The 22928-nt window shown below is 42.6% G+C and overlaps 1 protein-coding gene across 3 annotated transcripts in view; it reads right to left on the bottom strand.

Annotated features, from left to right (window-relative positions):
• Positions 1 to 13365: 13365 nt before the first annotated feature.
• Positions 13366 to 22928, bottom strand: part of SLC35F5 (solute carrier family 35 member F5) — a 56464-nt gene continuing 46901 nt past the window's right edge. For 2 of the 3 annotated variants that reach the window (XM_074967238.1, XM_074967239.1), the window contains exons 16-18: positions 17750 to 17904; positions 16701 to 16789; positions 13367 to 16118 (exon numbers count right to left, since the gene is read on the bottom strand). In XM_074967238.1, the coding sequence (XP_074823339.1) occupies positions 16708 to 16789; positions 17750 to 17904 (237 nt within the window). In that variant the 3' untranslated portion in view covers positions 13367 to 16118; positions 16701 to 16707. Of the gene's footprint in view, positions 16119 to 16700; positions 16790 to 17749; positions 17905 to 22928 lie in introns of all 3 variants that reach the window. The other variant, XM_074967240.1, reaches the window with a different exon arrangement.

Here is a 22928-nt window from a genome sequence, read left to right as displayed (position 1 = left end):
AACTCCCCCTGCTGACCAACCATGATATTGAAGAAAGCATAGGGGGCACTTCCATCTCAGGATATAAACAGAAAACTGGCTAAAATTTTGAGAAAGTAACAATTTACCTGCTACCTGATTTATCAGTCCAGTTTGAGACCCAATTACAAGCATATGGGATCCTGATTGACTCAGAGCAAATCAAGACATTCTGATTCACTTTGTTTTTTTAAAAAAAAAGTAATTAAGTGGACATGTGTAGTTTGCCCCGCAACTTTTCACTACTATGTTATTCTTCCAAGGAAGACTCATTAAAACTCATAATGGACTCTGGAATCTTATTAATTTACTGCTGGTAAATACTGTCAATTGTGGTTTGAAAGGTCATATTGAATTCTAGAGATAAAAGGTGTTATTAAGCTTGAGAAATCATTTATATTGGAACCCAGACTATGGTACATAGATAATTAAGATGGGTGCCAGTTTTCCTTATTATAAAACTTTAACCAAGATGTGTCAAATTCAGGCCTGGTCTAAGGAACAACTGCCATGGAAGGGTCTAATTCAGCAATGTAACTTTCATCCAGAGATTCAGTTTGTAGAAACACATTTAAGCAGGGCTTATTAAGCTTATTCAAGGCTTAGAACACACCTTGAAAGTTACAGACCACAGACCACTTTACCTTCCCCCTCCCATTTATCAGTGGGAAAACTACCTCCTTTCTTGTAATGATCAAACAACCTGTGCTATCCACAGCAATTGTTTATATGGAAAATCAGTATTATAAAAATATTTAATGTGGATACTTGTAATGCGATTTGCCATCTTGGGAGGGAAAAAAAGCAGAGCTAGCATCATATGACTAGCCTGATGTCCATGATCATGGACATTGACAGTTTGGGAACCCTGGCTTTAAAACACAAATTGTAACCAAATGCTTATTTCTGTTAAGAAAACAAGACAATTTTTAATTTGTTTTTACAGACATACAATAAATATGAAATATACAAGACAAAAATTTCACACCAATTGATTGTATTACATAAGCAGTTCATTAGAATACATGATGTTTTCTTTTTCATTAGCCCTTTTATAAGGTTTGGTACTGGATATTAAAAAGAATCCAAATGTAAATCTCTATCAATACTATTTTCTCCCATTTTCATCATAATATATATATTTCAAATAATCACACATGTACTGATTTTTTAAAAAAATATATAAGCAGTGTCTGAAATTCCTAATATATGCCAATAATTTCTGTGTTTTAGGCCTGTACAAGTTCTAAAATATTTCATTGTTTAATCTGTTTTTAATTCTTGTGGATTAAAATATACTATGCTATACTTTTTACTTCACCAAAACCCCTAAGAAAATGAATAAAGTGTCAGACTATGGAATTCCATGTTAAAGCTAATATTTGCTTGCCATGAACTAATGAGTGAATTCTGGTTTTTGCTACTCCAGATTTATACTAGTGAAATGAAAAGCACAAGTTGGTGCTAAAGTAGGGAACTACCTTCCAGTTCCTAAGGAGACATGCGTCTTCATTTCAGAATCATAGAATATCAGGGTTGGAAGGGACCTCAGGAGGTCATCTAGTCCAACCCCCTGCTCAAAGCAGGACCAATCCCCAACTAAATCATCCCAGCCAGGGCTTTGTCAAGCCTGACCTTAAAAACTTCTAGGGAAGGAGATTCCATCACCTCCCTAGGTAACGCATTCCAGTGTTTCACCACCCTCCTAGTGAAAAAGTTTTCCCTAATATCCAACCTAAATCTGCCCCACTGCAACTTGAGACAGTTACTCCTTGTTCTGTCATCTGCTACCACTGAGAACAGTCTAGAGCCATCCTCTTTGGAACCCCCTTTCAGGTAGTTGAAAGCAGCTATCAAATCCCCCCTCATTCTTCTCTTCTGAAGACTAAACATCCCCAGTTCCCTCAGCCTCTCCTCATAAGTCATGTGTTCCAGTCCCCTAATCATTTTTGTTGCCCTCCGCTGGACTCTTTCCAATTTATCCACATCCTTCTTGTAGTGTGGGGCCCAAAACTGGACACAGTACTCCAGATGAGGCCTCACCAATGTCGAATAGAGGGGAACGATCACGTCCCTCGATCTGCTGGCAATATTTAGAATTATGTTTTCTTGGGTTTATAATCACTCAGGAAATCATGGTTACATGTTCTTTTCTCCATGCATATTTTTGTTATTGAATGGAAATCAGATAAAATGCTACACTTCTATTTATCAAAAATAGATCAAGATTTAAAACCCTTTGAAACCAGGATTTATTTATGTGCAAATGCAATATGCATCAGTGATCAGCAATTGAGGCTCTGGTCTCATCAAAGGAAAATGGGTTAAAAAATTTTGCAGCACATAAATATTTCATACAAGATGTATACCTAGAACTTACTGTGCTTTGAATTATGAGAAAGAGTCTGGAAACTTTAAGCACTTTTGTACAAGTATACACTATTTTCATCAGTTACACCTAGTGGTTTCACTATAGTTTTGCAGGGCTGTCTGCCTTAGAATCCTGGTTTCTGAATTCATTTCATGATGAAGAGCGCTGAAATTTAGTACAAAATGTTAATGCTCTAATGAGCATTAACATTATTATGTTACAGTTAATAATTTCATGGGTTTTTCTCATCTTTAAATGCTAAACTTTTAAAACCTACCAACCTCTATAGACAAAATAATGATTTCCAAAACATATTTTTGTTTAAAGACCACCCCATAAACCTCCACCCCAAAAGCCTCAGGTATCAAAGTATCTCTTCCAAGACTCATTGTGCTATACTGTGTGAATTTTAAAATCATAATTCCCCACTGAACTCAATATGTTCTACTTAGAAGTCAATGTAACACTGTGACCAAAAAATGGCTACTTTTAATATAGCTGTGTCTAGATTGCATCACAACAGGCAATTAACTTCAAAATTTAATATGCATGGTATTTACTAGAAACTAGATCACAGTTTTATATCCTAGTCATTTCATATTCAATCAGATAAACACAAAAAACTTCCCATGTACATTTTCTAGTTAAATGAAATTTCTAGCCCTAACTCTCCAGCGGCTCAACAAGGTTTTGCTCCTTCCAATAAATGTGCTGTTTTTACATTATTTTAAATGATCACCTTCCTTCCTTCTCTCCCATTTTGCAACTTCCGGAAGGAGACTTTCCACTCTACTGTTAGCACCGCTGTTTCTCAAGCTGAAGGAAAGGAAGCTATCAAACCTCATTTAATATTTTTATTCAGTTATTCATTGTGCAAGAGTCTCAAGCCTTTCTCCAAAGCAATAGGCAGTGGGTCAGGGCTATATGAATAGAGTAGCAATGTGTAGGACAAAAGAATGGAGGGGATCGGAAAAGGAAGCAGCCAAGGTGGTTGGCTAAAGCTGTAAAATGTTGAGAGCTATATCAATGAGAACACAAGGATTGCATATTGTAGATGTAACACTATGCTGACTGGCTAATTCCCCTCAGACTGAGAATAGGTATTTGTATAATCGAGAAATAATTGTAGGATTGTGGATCAGTAACTGTACAAACATCCCTGCATTCTAATATCAGAGACCATTCTATTATAATGGACAGCCATATTTACTCTATGGCATATTCAGCAATGACGTCATACCACCACACTCCTTGCCAATATGCTTAAGGCCCTAAAAAGAATACACCGAGTAATTTTTAAAAGGGAAATACAGGGATTGGTAAGGAAAGTAATAAATGTAGGACTAACATTTGCCATTCTATAAGAACTTTTCCATCACAAGAAAAGCACAACATCACATGCAAAGGTGGGATCCTTAAACTGCAGGTAGCGCAAATGCAGATGTTCATCTGGTCAAGACTTGAATGCAACCAGGGTCACACGATTAAAATCTAAAAGAACCCCAGTAGCGTCAGTCAGTCACATTGCTATAGGCAGCCAATGCAAAGATAACAGCTGCAGGCACAATACAATCTCAGTAGCATAAACCAACAAGCAAACTTCCTGCTGCATACTGACCCAAGTGCAAACAGAGCAGCCATACTGGGAAATCTGTTAAGAGAGACTTGAGGCTCAAGTCCACGAGCACACATATATTGATGTTGATACTGACAATTAATCCTTCTAAAAATAAATGATAAATCCTACTGAAATGGATAGAATCCCTTACACCACTGATTTAGAGCCCGACATTATAACAACTGGAGCCAAAAACACCTAAGACTCTAAATAATAAAGCTGCTATTGTCTTGGGTACAAGAGAATAATGGCTTGAGTGAACAGTTAGAATGCTAGGGTCACTACATTTTTTACTGCATCAAGTCCCATTGGCGGATACTATGCAAAATCCTATTAAAGTAAGACTATTCCAGAGGTATATTACACATGGAAATACTGTGTACGAAGAAAGATCAAGCTGCTTATAAGAGCCTTATTTCAATAAAATTCTGACTCAAAACTCACTGGAAAACCATGGAAAGACTGCCATTTACTTCAGAAGGCTTAAATTAGTTGGGGAAGCAACTTTGCTGAAGAAAAAATTGAAAGGACAACCTGACTGTACTTTACTTTGCAAAAAAAAGGTTACTTACTTTCTCGTAACTGTTGTTCACGTCCATTCCACATTAGGTGTGCGCACGCCGCATGCACGAGCGTCGGAAACTTTTTCCCTTAGCGGCTCCCGTCGGGCCGGCGGGATCCCCCAAGCGGTGCCACTGCACCGTGCATATATACCCCCCGCCGGCCCAACCCCCTGCAGTTCCTTCTTGCCAGCGACTCCGACAGAGGGGTAGGAGGGTGGGTGGTGGAATGGATGTGAACACCACATCTCGAAGAACAGTTACGAGAAAGTAAGTAACCGTTTTTTCTTCTTCGATTGCTTGTTTACGTCCATTCCACATTAGGTGAATCACAAGCTTACCTCTGGAGGAGGGTAGGAGTCACGGAACAACCGCTCGGAGGACCGCTCTGCCAACTGCCACGTCTTCTCCAGCCTGCTGGTTGACCACGTAGTGGGTTGTGAAAGTGCGCACAGAGAACCAGGTGGCTGCTCTGCAGATCTCCTGGATTGGGACCTGTGCCATGAACGCCGCTTACGTCCTGGTCGAGTGGGCCGTGACCGCCGGGGCCGGAACCAGAACACCTGTGAGCTCATAGCACGCCCGGATGCAGCTTGCAATCCAAGACGAAATCCGTTGCACCGATACTGGGAGGCCTTTCATCCTCTCGGCTACAGCTACAAACAGCTGTGTGGATTTGCAAAAGGGCTTGGTGCGCTGCAGATAGAACGCCAGCACTCGATGCACATCCAGGGTGTGCAAGTTGTGGTAACTCGGGTCCATATGGGATTTCGGAAAGAACACTGGCAGACAAATGACCTGGCCCAAATGGAATTGGGAGACCACCTTAGGGAGGAACTTGGGGTGCGGCCGGAGCTGCACCCTGTCCTTGTGAAATACTGTATACAGTGGCTCAGAGGTGAGGGCCCTCAGTTCGGACAACCTTCTGGCCGAGGTAATGGCAACCAGAAATGCCACCTTCCAGAAAAGGTGGAGGAGGGAACAGGAAGCGAGGGGCTTGAAAGGGGGTCCCATGAGTTTAGAGAGGACCAGGTTAAGGTTCCATGGAGGGACTGGTGGGCAGGAGTAGGGGAACACCCTCTCCAACCCTTTAAGGAACCGTCCCACCATTGGGTGGGAAAACACCGAGCCCCCCCGAGAACCCCGGATGGAAGGCAGAGATGGCCGCCAGGTGCACTTTGAGTGAGGATGGGGCTAGACCTTGCTGCTTGAGGTGCAGGAGGTACTCCAGGATTGCCTGCACCAGGGCCTGGCATGGCCGCATCTGTCGGGGTTCACACCAACATGAGAATCTTTTCCACTTGGCCATATAGGCTGCCCTCGTAGAGGGCTTTCTACTGCCAAGCAGAATCTGCTGCACTGGAAGGGAGCACTAGCTCTCCAGGGCGTTTAGCCACAGAGCCTCCAGGCTGTCAGGTGGAGTGACTGTAGGTTGGGGTGGAGAAGCCATCCACTGTCCTGTGTAATGAGGTCCCGGTGTAGGGGCAGGACTACTGGGGCCTCCACCAACAGCTCTAGAAGCGATGTTTACCAGTGCTGGTGGGCCCAGGCTGGGGCGATGAGGATCACCACCGCCCTGTCCCTGCGCACCTTGAGTAGGACCTTGTGCACCAAGGGGAGCCGGGGGGAAGGCATATATCAAGCCCCCTCTCCATGGGACCGCAAATGTGTCCATGAGCGAGCCTGGGCTGTGGCCCTGGAACAAGCAGAACCGTGGGCACTGGGCGCTGGCAAAACAGATCTACCCGGGGGAACCCCCGCCTGCGGAAGAGCAAAAGCATGTCTGCCCTGAGCATCCACTCATGCATGCGGTACAACCAGCTGAGGGAGTCCGCCAGCTCGTTTCATACCCCCAGGAGATAGCCCATGCAATTCACGTCGAGGCGTGCTATGCAAAGGTCCTAGAGGAGGAGAGCCTCGCGACAGAGTGGCGAGGAACGAGCCCCACCCTGTTTGTTTATATAAAACATGGCAGTAGTGTTGTCTGTCAGAACTGTCACGCTGTGACCACTCAGAGTGGCGAGAAAGGTCTGGCAGGCAAGACGAACCGCCCTGAGCTCCTTCACATTGATATGGCGCTACCGCTCTGCTCCGGACCACAACCCCTGTGTTATGAGGTCCCCCAGGTGAGCCCCCAGCTGTGGTCTGACGCGTCCATCACCAGCGTCAGGTCCGGTTGTGGGGCGGCAAAGGGGATGCCTTCGCAAACCACAGGCTGGGACTGCCACCATAGCAGGGAGTCCAGCACGTCCCTTGGGGCTGTCACTACCAAGTCCAGGGGGTCCCTGCCTGGGCGGTACACCCAAGCAAGCCACGCCTGCAGAGTCCTGAGTCTCAGTCTGGCATGCCTGACCACGTGCGTGCATGCTGCCAGTGGTCCAGCAGCCGCAAGCAGCACATGGCCGTTGTCGTTGGAAACTGGCGCAGGGAGGCCACCGCTTGCTGGATAGCCCAGAATCGGGATACCGGAAGGCTTGCCCTGGCCTGCACCACGTCCAGGATCGCCCCTATGAATTCCACTCTGCGTGGGTACAAGCGTGGACTTGGGGACGTTGACCAGGAGCCCCAGCTCGCAGAACAATCTCAGGGCCACCTCCACATGGCCCCGCACTTCCGCCTCGGATCGGCCCACCAGGAGCCAGTCGTCAAGGTACAGGTACACCCGGATTCTCTGCCTCCGTAAGGAGGCAGCCACCACCGCCCTGCACTTCGTGAACACTCTTGGGGCTGCGGCTAGACTGAACGGGAGAACTGCAAACTGGTAATGTTCTCTGCCCACGGTGAAGTGTAGGAACTGCCGATGTGCTGGGTGGAAGGCAATATGAAAGTACACGTCCTTCATGTCGAGGGCAGAGTACCAGTCCCCCGGATCCAAGGAAGGGATGATGGTGCCCAGAGAGACCATGCGGAACCAGGCCCTGATCAGGAACTTGTTGAGCCCGCACAGGTCTAGGATGGGCCAAAGGCCCCCTTTGGCCTTGGGGATGAGGAAGCACTGGGAGTAGAACCCCTTCCTCCTCAGGCTGTGTGGCACAGCATCTACTGCTCCCACCTCTAGCAGCAAGCGGACTTCCTTCTCTAGGAGATGCTCATGAGAGGGGTCCCTGAAGATGGACGGGGAAGAGGAGTGGGAAGGGGGGGAGGGAGGTGAACTGCAGCGAGTACCGGTTCCGCACCGTGCGTAAGACCCAATGGTCTGACATAATGGTGGACCACGCACGGGAGAAACGGGACAGGAGGTTCAGGAAACAAAGGGATGGATCCAGTGACTGGTCTGGTACGCTGTCCTCGAGAGCACCTTCAAAAGTCTGGCTTAGTGCCCGGCTGGGGTTTGTGCTGGCCTTGGTTCTGGCCTGGCGCATTATTGTTACTATTGTTGTTGTGCCGTGGCCTGTTATCTCTGCCTCGCCTGTGGTAAGGCTCATGCCTATGGCGAGGCTGGTACTGGCGTTGAGGAGGAGGTTGCAGCTTAAAGAGCTTCCTCTGGGTCACCGGGGTGTGCATACCCAGCGACTTACACATAGCTCGCGAGTTCTTGAGGCGATGCAGCCTTGTATCTGTCTGGTCCGAGAAGAGCCTGGACCCTTCGAAGGGGAGGTCTTGGAGTGTATTCTGGACCTCGGGCGGCAGGCCTGACTCCTGGAGCCACGCCGAGCACCTCATGACCTCCCTTGACGCGATTGTTCTAGCCGCCGCGTCTGCTGAATCCAGGGAGGCTTGGAGAGAGGTCTTGGCTACTGCCTTGCCCTCGTCCACCAGGGCCGTAAACTCCTGTTGGGAACCTTGCGGGATGTTGTCCTTAAACTTCCCCACCACCACCTAGGAGTTGAAATTCTGCCTGTTGAGGATGGCCTGCTGGTTCGCAATCCTCAACTGAAGGCCCCCAGATGAGTACACCTTTCTGCCAAAAAGGTCCAGGCCTTTTGCCTCCTTGGCCTTAGGGGCCAGGGCCTGCTGTCCCTGGCACTCTCTTTTGTTTACCACTGAGACCACTAGGGAGCATGGACTCGGGTGACAGAACAGGAACTCATAGCCCTTAGATGGGGCAAAGTATTTACGCTCCACTCCTTTGGCCATTGGAGCACAGGAGGCCGGGGTCTGCCATATAGTCTTATAGTTGGACTGAATGGTCTTAATGAGCGGGAGCGCTATTCTGGATGAACCTTCGGGGCTCAAAATGTCCACCATGGGGTCCTCCTGCTCCACTGTCTCCTAGGCCTGCAACCCCAAGTTTTGGGTGACCCTGCGCAGCAATTCCTGGTGGGCTCTATGGTCTATCGGCAAAGCGCCGGACACCTCTGTACCCTCCACTACCTCATCGGGGGAAGACGAGGAAGTTAGCTGCTGCTCGACCCCCTCTGGTTCGTCCTCCTATTCCCCTTCTCCCATGGGAGGGGCCTCCGGCTCAGGCAGGGGTGGGAGTCCATGGGACGGCACCGGGCTCAGTGCCGGTCTCTCCGGTTTATGCTGGGGGGATACTGGAGGCCTGGATACTGTAACCTCCGGCACCATCTGGCGTCGGTGCAGGGACCGGGACCCCTGCACCGAGTAACTTGCCCTGGACGGTGCCCCTTGGCGCTCCTGATGGGCCTGGGGGTCCAGAAGAGCCAATGGCCTGGCAGCCCCCATTGGGGTTGCAAGCTCCTCTAAAGGTCCCTGCTGTCCGGGGCCCGGTGCAGGTAGCTATAGCGGCGGACTGCAGCAACGCCCATCGCGAAGGCCATGGCGGTGCCAATGATCTGCGCCGGCGGGAGACCGAGTGGCTACTGGCTGAGCGGGAACAGTACTGGTAGCTGGATTGGGACGGTCTGCGGGAGTCCTCCAGCGAGAGCCGTCTCAACTCCTCCCGGTGCCAGTCTCTGGGTGGTGCCGGAGAGCGGCGTGACCTTTCCGGTGCTTCTTCGTGCCGACCCGCTGCCGGTGCCACAATCTCCTTCTGGGCCGCTGATAAGTGTGAGTCGCCGGAGCTCAACCGGGACCAACTCCGGGAGCGGTGCTGGGATGGTGTCCTCGAGCAGGACACCATTGCTGGCTTACCCCTCAATAGCACCCAAGGCATGGGTGCCGGAGGGTTCTCCCCATACGGAAAGGGGCTCGCTGCCGACAGCTCTATGAGGTCCTTTTGAGGCTGCAAAGGTGCCAGGCGTAGAGAGCTGCTCCGTTATGCCCTCGAGCCCATCGTCTGCACTGTGGGCTCGGTAGGGCTTGTGCTGCTGGGACCGCAGCCTTCCCACTCTTATCAGCGCTCGGGGCCTTGGGAGGCGCCAGCTGCCTGTGCAGGGAACAACCGTGCCTTCCTTTCAGCTGCGCCGGGGGACGCACCGGGGAGGACGAGCGGTGCCAGGGCCTAGCCTGGCACTCTGGGGCCGACAGTTTACTGTGCTTAGCCGGTGCCGGGTCTCTCGACAGCTCCGGGACACTACGCACCGAGAAAGCCTGAGCCAGCATCGGGCACTCCGGGCCCGGCGGCTGCAATGGGGTCTCCATCAACAGTTGCTTTAGACGGAAGTCTCTTTCTTTCCTTGTCCTTGGCTTAAACACCTTGCAAATCCTACACTGTTCAGTTTGATGTCCGTCCCCCAAGCAACATAGACACGAGTCGTGGGGGTCATTAACTGGCATAGGTTTGCGGCACGTGGCGCAAGTTTCCGACGCTCATGCACGCAACGCACGCACACCTAATGTGGAATGGACGTGAAGAAGCACTTGAAGAAGAACCCCATTGACTGTAGGGAACATATTCATGGAAATACTGTTATACTAGCACTGTGCACTGAAATCAGTACAAAACTCAACTAGGTATGTGATACAGTAGAGCTGTTTAACCCTCAATGCTAGGCATCATGATACTACCATGGATAAAAGGGCAGCTTTGAAATCAACAGAGCAAGAGTCCTATTAATTTCAATACAATTTCATACAGTAAAGATGATGCACAGTACAACTATGTCGGAAAACTGGGTAAGTATAACAGAGGAATTATATTTCTGAAAAAACAGAGCAATAGGGAAGTATACTTGTAATGTCATCCTTATCCAAAGAACCAGGATGAAGGAGCTAAGTGAAAGGAAACAAAATATGAAAACTATATTCAATGTTCAAATAAAAGCCTACAAAGGGCTGCTGCTTCATTTTCAAATCACCTTCTTGGATATAAACTGCTTAAGATCATCCACATTTCCCTGAGAAATCATGCTATGATATTATATAAAGTGCGAAGAACTAGTGTTATTTCAACACAAGGTTGGAAAAACCAAACCAAAACCAACAAAAAATACAACATAAACAGGCAAAAAACCTCCCAAAGAAATATCAAAAGGTAAGGTTTTCACTGCATCAATAACTCTTATCAAGTTGCACAACTATATATTCAGTTATGCAGTATTTAACCGAACTGATAATATAGTGAGGATTTACACTGGAAGTGAGAGAAAAAGTAACAGGACCAAAATATGGTCATATAACTCAGTTGTGCAAAAGAAACCTTAACTTCTGCTATTTTCTGATTTTTGTGTATCTTATTTCTCAGTACTAGCATTGCGTTAATGATCGGGGGTGCGGTGGGATTGCATTGCATTTGCCTGTCTTCTTTGTGTTACATTCAGAAAACAGAAAAGTTTCCGGATCACTAGTTAAGAGGCACTAGCCTGTCTGTGACCAGCAATGCTTGTTAAAGAAAACTGTATAATTATGCAGATGTGCACAGATGCATGCCATGCACTTACAGCCATGGGTGCCAGGTTTGTATGATTTCTGGTGGTGCCCAGAATGGGTCCAAGCAGAGGGTGGAGCAGGGGTGGGAAGAGGCGGGGCAGGGCAGAGCAGGACAGGCTGGGGCCAGGTCACTCACTGCTGCCAGCTCCAGGCCCCCCCGCTAATCCCCCAGCTGCTCTGGACTCCGCGTCCCTCTGAAGTGTAGGGCCCTGGTCCGTCCTATGGCGGGACGGCTCTGAAAATATAAGCCCAAACATTGGTAGAGCCGGACCCACGTTCCTGAATATTGGTGGAGCACGGGCAACGTGGGCCCATATAAACTTGCCGCCTATGCTTGTAGCCTGCTCAGGTTGCTACATAAGATCCAGGAGGGTTTTCCCCCCCCCACTGTGCATTCTTCAAATGGCATTTTCAAATAGCCACTACTTCACTATGTCTAAAGAAATGCCTAGCAAAAATAATCATTCACCCTTTTTTTGCATAAACTCACCTTGGAGTTAAGAACTTTCCCCTTGTTCCGTGACTTAAAATAGGCTCAACACTTTATTTAATTAATTTTCCCAAGCCAAAAGACTATGCAGAGACCACGAATGGCAAAACTCAGTATGAAAGGAGAATTCTTCGAAAATTATTATAAACAAAGGAAACAGGATAAAGAATCACAACAGTAAACAGCAGTACCTAGGCACAGTGGGGATAAACAAACAGGAAGAATGGCAATTGTATAAGGCAAGGAAACTCAGTTTTCAGGCTCTTACTATTTTAAACTTCTAGCCTGCTGTGTAATATGAGGTATGTGATGCACATAACAGCACACACAGCATGTCTTGCATCACATGCAATACCCTGGTTTTAACTGTCCTTTGAAGGGCATTTAGCATTTCTAAGGGAAATACTGCTGAAGGCCCCAATCCAGCAAAGCACCTAAGTCTGTGTGTAACTACCATGGGATTACTAGAGCACTACTAGAGGTTAAGCGCTTGAGTGCTTTTCTGGATTTAGGCTAAGGTTTGCAGCAGCCACTAGCAGTAGAAGGGTTAATGCAGTTTTCTGTATTTAACAGATCCAGTTGAATATAGCCAGAATTAAACCCTTATTTACTGTCTACCGGACTGCACAGTATAGTGTAGCAGACTAATTGTTACTCCCATTCAACTCTTGAGTTCCAAGACTTATTTTGGGGCAGTCAGAAAATCACTTAACTTTGCTCTGTATCAGTCTCTCCATATGTAAAAATGAGGATAATTATTTAGCTGCCTCATAAGGATGCTGCGATAAATGAGCTAATTTTTGGACAACACTATATATATGGCATTGTTTTTCTATAATGTAGGTATATGTGGTAAATCACTGCTCTTTAAATATGCAACAACATTCAAAGTATGATTAATTTAAAAGTTAGAGAAGATTTTTTTTTTTTTTTATGGTGTACACGCTTCCTACAGGAAATAAATCAAAATCAAGACATTCCAATTAAAGAGTAAAAAAAACAAGTTTTGGTAGCACATATCGGTAAACAGAATTCTATCAGAAGAGATAGCTTCTTCACATTACTGTAACAAGAAACTGATTCCAGTTGCACATCATGTCATGTAAAAAAAAACAAAAACCCAAAAAACAAGAAAAGTATTATATTCATCATGTCACCACTATTGCACCGGTACCTGAGATTCAAAAGCTAAATCTCTTGTGCCTTTACCTAGCAACCATTATAGAAAGCTCCATGAATCACTTTTCTAACAAAAAAGATATAAAAGATGTTCTTGTACTAAAAATCACAGGTTGGTACAGAAAAATCTCATTACCTCTTATTAAATGCAGGTATAATGTAACAATATATAACTTTAGTTATTAATACTCTAATACATGTATCTCTTGTAATGCTGGGGCACAACTGTTTAAAAATTTAAGGCCTTTCAGGGAAATAATTTGTTTTGTATTTTACATTCCATTCTCCAGAATGCTACACATTAATAAGAAGATTGCTGAAGTCATTTATGGTATCTAACACTTTATATCATGACACTAAACAAATCTGATTTCTCAAAATATTTATTTATATATATAAATATATATATATATATTTTTTGAAAATTAGTGAGGAGGTCCCAGCATCTGAATTGTTTAAACATATAGTTATTTGAATGTCCTTCGGAGGCATAGAGATAAGATGTTCTATGTATTAATGTTCATTTTTTCCAGCACAATGTATTTCTCTACACAATTTAAAATTGCTATGTAAAACTCTATAAACTAACCAAGGATTTGATGATAGATTACACATCTTTGTCATGTTTTGTAATGTTAAATAAGGATTCTGGTCCACAGTTATATGTTACAGCCCAGTACAACAACAACTATGGGTCATGGGCAATCGATTTCAAAAGTGAACCTTAGTTTTCTTCTGAAAACAGGGCAATACACCTGTTGGAAAGCAAAATTAGCTTTGCTAGGCTTATCTCTGCAGATGCCACAATCCTTACCCTTCTCGCTACTATAGAGAACATGATTTAGCGTTGAGCATTAATTAGGCAAACTTGACAGAAGCCAAATATTAATTGAAGATGTAATCATTATTTAAGGGAACAACTATTTGCATTCCATTGCCACTATGCCTTAATTAATGGCTTTTCTTAGTAAGGATTCTGCTTAAATTCTCCGGAGTTACCTTGCTTCCTAAAAACCATTTTTAACCTTATCAGGAGAATTCTCCTCTTGCCAAACAGCCAAAAAATTCTACCCAAGATCAGATATAAAAATAGTTCAACTGCGGCATTTAAAGTTCCTGTCTTCTCATGGGTAGTTGACGGCTGAAGTAATCGACAGACAGAGACATTCACTTTTAGTTAAGACTGTTTAAAACTAATGCAGTTTGGTAGAACTGAACGTTATTTTTCATTCAGTTTGATGTACATCATCAGTATTTCTTTCCAATTTTTACTGACCTCCATTTCTGCAAGAGATCAGGAACTCTGGCTTAAGTGTTCAAAAATAGGAGTATAAAGGACAGGTGACTAAATATGGACTTGGGACCAAAAAAAAAAAAAATGGGATTTTTGAAAGTATCTAAGTGACTTCAAATGGGACTGTGCTTATAAATCTTTTGAAAATCCCAACCTCAGGTCCTATCTTCATGCCCCTACTTTGAAAAAGGTTGGCCTCAGATAAATTTTGTTCATAGTTTAGTGACCAATCGTTGATATAAAATTCAGAAAAATATTTGTATTTGATAAAAATGAACAAAGAAATAAATATTTGCCTGCAAGTGCAATAGCCTATGTTTTAACTTACCCTCTATAAATTTCAATTAACAATGGACTTCTCCCTACATCTACTGATTTGGGGGTTGAATAAATTAAAATCTAATCCTTCTAAACATTTATCCAAGTCTGTGTCTTAATATAGTCTAGTTAGACTAGTTTTTTCTTTACATCACCAAATCACCACCACCATTTCCACAATTAGTATCCTTATTGGTGGGAGTAATAGAGATAAAAGACTGAATGGACATTTATCCCTAGAAAAACATCAGTTCCTCCAGAACAGGGTTGAGACAAATTGCAGAGCAGCAGGAGAAAGCTTGCAATGTTACTGTAGGTTTTGTAGGTATCTGGAGGATTTAGTCACCTTGACTGAAAGTCCATCTGTACTCTTTATAAGCATTACAATTCACTAAAAGACAAAATGAATTAGTAAATAATACCCCTGGGCCAAAGTTACCAAATTTTACTTTTTGAAGAGGGCAATGACTATTGGCAGGATTCTTGTGAATATATTTATTAATTCATTACCTTGCAGCATCAAACAGAACAGCAGCATTGCAGTAGGGAAGAAAACTCAGGTCACAGTGAAAGTTAGCCATTACACAATAATTTCATTAGGAAAACGAAGTCAACTTGATTATCTCTAGCTTTAAAATTGCTTGGAAGATTTCAGTTGAGACAAGATAATAACTACAAAATTTAGAATTCTACTTGATGTTTTCCCCCCTCAAATAAGCAGCTGCACACATGGCATCTTGGAATTATTTACAATTTTACATATTAAATAATTTTGACTATTAAGTTTTCAAAAAGAGACTGATTCTGAATTATGAACGTTTACATCAAGTGCTTGTCCAGCCAAATTTAAAAATACATAACCTTTTTATACACACTTCTTTAAAAGTTTCAGATTGTTAGGTCATAACAGATTTTTAAACACAAAGCACCCTTTCCTATTACAAGGTTTTTTAAAATGAGATAAAGCAATATACGTAGTGTTCCAGAAACTTGCATACGTCTTGCTCCGATAGTTGCAAAAATGTACTTATTTAATAAATTAAGATATTTTTCTAATTTTATGTGTTAATATGCAAATAGACTTTATAGAACAAAAATGTTAATCCGTACCTATTACAAGTAACCTACATATTTAGCTTTTTTCATCTGAAAGCCTGTAAGAAATGATAACCTGCAGACTTATTAACGTATTCATTTTTTAAAGTAATTTTTGAACAACTTGTTATCCAGCATTTAACAAAAATGTAAAAACAAAAAATAAATCACCAGACCAGCATTTGCTTTCTTGATTATGTCAAGTAATTTCAAGTTGAGTTCTATAAGGCAGGTTGGTAGTTTAGATGGACTGGGATTTCCTATAGTTGTAATGATATGCACATAGTGAAGTTGTTCGTCGATAGAACTAGATGAAGACAGGCAATTATGGGAAAATAAAAGTTTAGGAGTTTCAAAAGAACTGAAACTTTTTTTCCAAATGTAGAATAGGCACTGAAATACGGTTCCTTATGGACTTTCCAGGAGATTGTCTCTTTGCTGAGTACGAATCCATCTTTAAACTGAAAAAAATGAAAACAGAATTATTAATGCTATGCATTAGGTATTAATTGTATTGATTTTGATCCTATATTTTCCATTTTCCATACCTTTTCCAGTCATAGTATTAAACGTATTTGAAATTTCGCATGCAGAATGGTGAAAAATAGATTGCAAATATATTATAGAGCTGGGCTACATTTTGTTTCGAGGCCAAACAGGCATTATTAGACTATGGAAAAAATGACCACATTTTTCTCAATCTTGCATTTCTAGTTATTTTAGCTTTGCAAAATTCTCCACACTCACTTGTCAGGGAGAGCAGCTTCATTTATTTCAAGGGAGAGTATCAATCATGATAAAGGGCGAGAGAGTAAATGTTGTGCCTGCACAGGTAAATTTCCATGACTCTTTGGCAGACTGCTAACATATATGAGCTCCTTCTTTAATTCATGGAAATGAGAGTTCATAAAACAGGTAAAGCTACTGAAGGTAATGGAATAATTAGCAAGTCCATTGTAAGGTGTTAATCTCAAGAGGGAAAAAATTTACTTAGAGTTTGAATGTATTCACTGTATTTTTTGAAGTTTACGTGTTAGCCATACCTATTGCCTATGAACAGCAGCTTTCTCCTTCTTGAGAAACACTATGCATAGGGATGAGGCTTTCACACTGCTCACTTTCCTCTGGCATTCTGAAAGAGATATCAAATTCATTTTGTAATTACAGAAAATCTAAGACTGGTTATATTGTGACATGGAGACATGAATAGTAAGGATGGTAATGCTATATAAAAGAGTTACATAGTATCTTGAGTAGTGTTCATTAAAAAACTAAATACTTAGGTGAATTACATATACTGTACTAGAGTCGTCATAATTAAGATCTATAGATAGCCATTTGGTGTCTCGGAAATATAGCAAATACTATGGTAACAATAATTAGGCAAAACCAAAACTGTAAAGAATATTCACTGCAGAAAAATTTTTTAGTACAATGGGATTTTAAGATGGTGGCTTGTCCCCAGCCCATGAAAACTCCACTGCCATACCCAAAGTCTCTTTCCAGGCATAGTTTTATTTTCCACACATAGATAAAAAAAACAAAACCAAACCAGTTCTTCCACCCCCACGGGGCTACAAGTACTAGGGGATTTTCCCCTTTGCCTCTCTCATTCCGTCCTGCTTCAAGGCCTGTTGCAGGATTCCTCCTCATTCCTTGCACCTCTTCCCAGGGCTTCTCCCAGGAGGCTTTTTTCCCCCCACTGCCTCCCCTCCCAATGGACTCCCTGCAGCCTCTGCCTACCTTTCCTTCCTGATGGCCCAGCTCTTTATAAGGAACACATGTCCACCCTTCAGCTGCATCTGATTAATGAATAGGGTTGGCAGGACCCAGACCTCTGGCCCTTAAAGGACAGACAATCCTGTCACAGGGATTTTTATAAATTTGTCTCTGCCCTCACTGGATATTAGGGCAAAGAATGGAGATAAAGAATTACGCTGGTACCTAATCAAACAGTCAATGAGGTGCTCTTAAAGAAGGGGAAGGGAGGGAGCCAAAAACCCTGGATGAGAGTTCTGAGGCTTCTGAAATAGGTAGGATACATAGGGAAGATAGAATGAAAAGTTAGGGAAATTACAATAGGTGATCATACCTCTGAATTCGATGTTTTCTGCAGATAAAGGCAAAAATTCTTCTGATTCCTACCATCACTGGATCCCAGTTGTTGTAATGGCATAAGCAAGTTGCAATGAAAAATGAGAAAAATACATGGATTGCCCCTGCAAAAAATAACCAGGAAAACTGCACCTGGAATTAGAGCATGAATATAATTTATCCATCATGTAACAAAGTGCAATAGTAATTTCTTTTAACATTGGACTTTTTTCTTTTGTGACAACTGCCATAAAATTGAGAAGTGTCTACTTTTGTTATTGTTAAAAGTGTCTAACTTCAAGATTGTAAAGATAACTGAATTTGTAATTTATTACCTCCTTTGTTGCTACAATAGTGTCAGGATATGTGTTTAAGAGACATTTCCACTTGGAGAAAAAAATAAAATCTATTTGTAAACTGTGTTGGGTCTCAGTTCCTTTGAATGCTGACCAATGTTACAGTTTTTGCATTTTAACATTTTCTATAAGATCTCTTCGTTCATCATATCCTCAGTCACCCGCTGTGTTCAATTCCCTTTTTTCCTTACCTCCTTACATTGGGACCTATGTTTTTCCTCCCCTTCTCTTCCCGGTAACATGGTTCTCTTTTCTAGTTTCTCAAATGATCTCACCCTTACTCATTCACTCATGGACCTTAGAAGGATTACCAGGTACAGAATATCAAGAGACTACATCTTCTAGCTAAAAGCTGATGTGGATCCACATTCAGGTGAGAAGCCAACACTCCTCCCAGGCATGGAAAGAGATGTACTGGGATTCATACTAGGGTACGGTCTTTAAACCCTCTTTTGGGGACTTCATCTTCCATATCAGTCTCAGGAAAATAGGCATGCATCTCCCCTCTCCTAAATTACATCTGGTTGCTGAAAAATGGAAGCACTTTCTTTGTTTCTCCACCCACCCGTACAAGTTGATGACACTAATCCATGAAAGTTTAATTTCCAAAGATGAGCAGGCAAGCGAATTTTCCAAGCCCTGAAACAACTGTATGGACAACCCAAGTGAAATGTCACAAAACAACATACCTACTCCACCTAGATTTGAATTTCTGACCAACAGTTTAGCTGAAAAAAACCCAAATATTTCAGGGCAATTTGTGCCCCCAAATGCTCATTTAAAGAGATATTCAGAGATGTGTGCATTAAAGAAATAAAAACAAACAATAATTGAAGAGAAAAATCCTTGGATGTGGTCCTAGCAAAGAAGTTCTGATTTTTGTCTGCCAAATAAAGCAGATGGAGAAGCTAATAGTTTTGGAAGTAACAAGAATTTGTTCTTCCTGAGTGTGTCTTGTGTGGGGGGGGGGAGGGAAGTACAGCACTTTTTATTAAGTTATTTGCTCACCTGTTTTGAAAGTGAGCCATAAATTAGATGAACGAGATTTTACCTGACTCTAGCGTAGTAATAGTTAGCCTGAGCATCTGGAATGTCTACTACATATGTAAAGCTTCAAAACAGAAATTACAAGGTCTGTAAAAAGCTTCTTTTTAGCTGGAAAAAGCTGATTAACCATAGACAAGGCTCCCCCTTGTGGAAAAAAATAAAGTCTTATACAGTGATAGGAAATCTTGGGGTTTTAATGAGTATGGACAACACCTCATTCTTAGAAATCTGTATCTGCAGTTACTAGAATTGATTAGTGTCCACATTAATTTCTAACTGAGCCTAGCTTCAAACAACTGAAATAAATGTTTAAATAAGCTTAAAAGGTACATTAAAAACATGGGGAACAGCCATTGGACTAGGACTAAGAGGACCTGGGTTCAATTTCTGGCACTGCCACTAATTTGCTGGTTGACCTTGTGCAAGTCAATTCACGCTCTGTGCCTCAGTTTCTCCATCTGTTAAATGGGGATTATGATACCAACTTCCTTCCTAAAACATACTGAGATCTATGGATGAAAAGTGCTTTATAATAACTAGTATTACTAGCTGCAACAAGTTTGACTTGTAAGGTCTAAAGCATGCACGTCTTAATTTTAGTACTTTTCCCTTTTCCTCAGAGCTTCTGTGTTTAGGGGAAGAGGCAAATCTCCTGGGGAACACAGCCAACCTGAAGCACCCAGCTTCAGAGGGAATGCTCCCTTGAGCTAGTTCTATCCAGACCAGCTCAATTATAAAAAGGCACTGAAGGGAAAGGAAGGGAAGAATTCAGCACTCATCCAGCCACAAGTTAAAACCAAAGACAGACCTAGCCTGCCTAGGTCACATCAGAATGGTGTTAATTAGTGTGAGAAAGAGACAGGCAGACAAAGTCACACAGGCAGACAGAAACCTGGATGGTAGATGACAGCCATGTGAAGAGAAAATGAACTAGAAAGTGTGCAATTTGAAGCTGAAAAGACCCCTATACCATTACCACGTTTCTCAGTGGCAATGCCTATGGGGAGGTGGAGGAGGAGACAGATTGCTAATAAAAGGGTAACCAAAGGCAGACTCTAGAGGCAGCAGCAGTTTTTAGTGAGAGTGAAGAGATAGTCAGAAATAAAAGCAACAGGAAAATCCACAAGGAGCAGGAAAAGAAGAGCAAGAAAAAGGTCACAGGGTGTTGTGCCTGAAGGATGGAAAGGGTTAGGGAAGGTAGGGAGGAAAGGAGTGGATATGTGCAGAGGACTAGGATTAAGACAGATGCTGCCAGCAGACAGGCGGAGAAAGCAGAGGTAGATAAAGATTTATTAAAATAAGGAAAAGAAGAAAGAGCAAGTGAGATGAGAGCGAGTAAAATAAATGAGATTTGTTATTAAATGTTTTGGGCTTATTAATATTATAAATGTCAAACAAACAGATACAGTACAAGTGTTCCGATTATAGTGATGAGTGCCATAAAAATAATTAGCAAGTTAAAAGAAACTGTGTTGCCATTGCATTAGTGTGCCTCGCATCTGTCACGCAACATTGCTTTAATGCTGTCTCTTCCATTTCAGATGCTGCAGTGATTTTGTGTATTTTTTGCTTATACAGAATAAATTCTATTTATTTAAAGGACTGGGCTGAGACTCTATTTGGGTTTATAGTTCAGAGAAGAAACTGTTCCAGTTTTCTGGGAATTACGAAAAAGGATTCCTGTTCATTCAACCATGGCCGCGACTAAATTTAAACAAATTGCCTCAGAATATGAAAAATAATAATAAAAAAAGCTTGTGAGCTGTTTGCACTTCAAAGATATAAATATCGCTGCCTACATGCACTGGAGTTAAATTCTTCCTGTTTTTGTGGAGAAGAGTTACTTTGATTCACTGAAGAACTTTTTATTTACTTTTATATTCTTGGTACAATGTTTATGTCTTTTATAGGAATTGCTTAAGTTTCAAGGCCAAGACAATTAGGCTTGTTTTGTTTAAGCTTTAGCTTATTCGCATGAAATAATTTATTTTAGTTGTAGTTTCTGTACACCTAAAGCTGAAAACATTTTCACTTTCTACCAAATAGAAAATATATCATATTTCATGTCTGCTTCCACTACTATTATTCAGGTTTGAATTCAGCCATCTTAATGCTTGTCATTTTCTTTCTTGTGGCGACTGGCATTTCACATGAAGAAAGGCCTTTTAAAAATAGCCTACCACAAAAACAGTGGCCCACATAAAATGTCACTACAACAGACTTCACAACACATACAGATGTTGCTGAACCCAATGTCCAAAAAATAAGATTTGGGAAAAAAGTCAGCCTTACGTGATATAATGGAAAACAACAAAATAAAAACTGATTCCAGTCTTCAGAGTGCTTAGCAGCTTCCAGAAGATACTGTATTTTGGGAAATAACCACTAAAAAGTGTCATGTAATTGCATAAAAATAAGGCAATAAAGCCAGAGGAAGACCTGCATTTTAACGAGACACATGACAGTAGCAATGTTTCCTCTAAGTTTTCTTTGTACTGAGCAAACTACAAACTTCACTGAGAACTACATTTTTGTCCCTGGGCAAGATTACCCTCAGGGTTTCAGGCACAGGAGGGAGTGCTTGGTTGGATGCTCTGCTTGTGGAGTGGAAGCAAGTCGGCATGTTAGTGGGGTCAGGGTGAGTGCTCTGCATGGAGACCAGGGAAATGAAGGAGTCAGAGATAGAGGGAGTGGGGATGTCCGAGGCAGCAGAGAGATGTGGAGCTGTGTTCTGCATAAGGATGGGGTGAGCACGTATCCTTGTGCACCTGAATGGTCTGCCAAGACTATAGTGACAACGTAATTATTCTGAAGACAAGGTGACAGCACTGTGATATTCAAAAGGTTGCACACATTTCAGAACTCTTCCCTCCTCAGCAGGAAAAGACAACTCCACTTTGTTTTCCAACTGGAAAGAGTGGGAAAAGTGTTCAAACACAGTCAGGTAAAGTTGGCTCACGCTCCACCAACACACTCCTACCCCTTTTTTTCAGTAGAGGGGAAAAGTGAGAAGATGGGGGGGGATGACCCTTAAAGTCCAAAAAAAGAAAAACAAAGCTTTTCAGTGTATTAAAAAATCCCAAAGGGACATTAAATCAAAATGAAACAATAATATGCACAAAAAATGCACATAGAAAAAAAAATTGTTCATCAGAATGGAAATTTTCCCTGTGAAAAATTTGTGATCAGCTTTAGCCTCCCCACATCTAAGTATCAGAATGGGGACAGACCCTCTACAAGCAAGTAAAAGAATATCTCAAAAGTAATGTAAAAAACTGCAATTTAATGAACTACTGTAATAAGTTATCTAATGAGCTAATTACTTTTTAAAATAAGCCTGTGCTAAAAATGTAGTGTAAACTGAACAACCATAAGTAACACCTGAAACCTGCGTATTCGCTCAAGACATCTACATGATGTATAAATTGATCCAAGTAATATTTCTTGTGAGGTCCATAAGGAATTGTTAGTGTACTTTTATGTATCATCTTTATGCTTGAGCTTTGATCTTTTGAGATTTTACAAACTACCCAGAGTCAAGCTGGATTAAAGACCCCACTTCAGAAGAAAAGAAATGCCATTGAGAGTGGTGGGAGTGATCAGCAACTGGCAGACTGAGTTAATTTCTGGCACTGCCACTAATTTGTTGGTTGACCTTGTGCAAGTCAATTCACGCTCCAGGAACCGCGGCCAATGGGAGCTGCAGGGGTGGCGCCTGCGGACAGGGCAGTGCACAGAGCTGTCTGGCTGCGCTTCCGCGTAGGAGCCAGATGG

The sequence above is a fragment of the Natator depressus genome, chromosome 11, assembly GCF_965152275.1.
Source record: "Natator depressus isolate rNatDep1 chromosome 11, rNatDep2.hap1, whole genome shotgun sequence".
Taxonomy (NCBI): domain Eukaryota; kingdom Metazoa; phylum Chordata; order Testudines; family Cheloniidae; genus Natator; species Natator depressus.
Note: the sequence above shows the minus strand (reverse complement) of the source record. Positions and strands in the feature narration are given on the sequence as shown.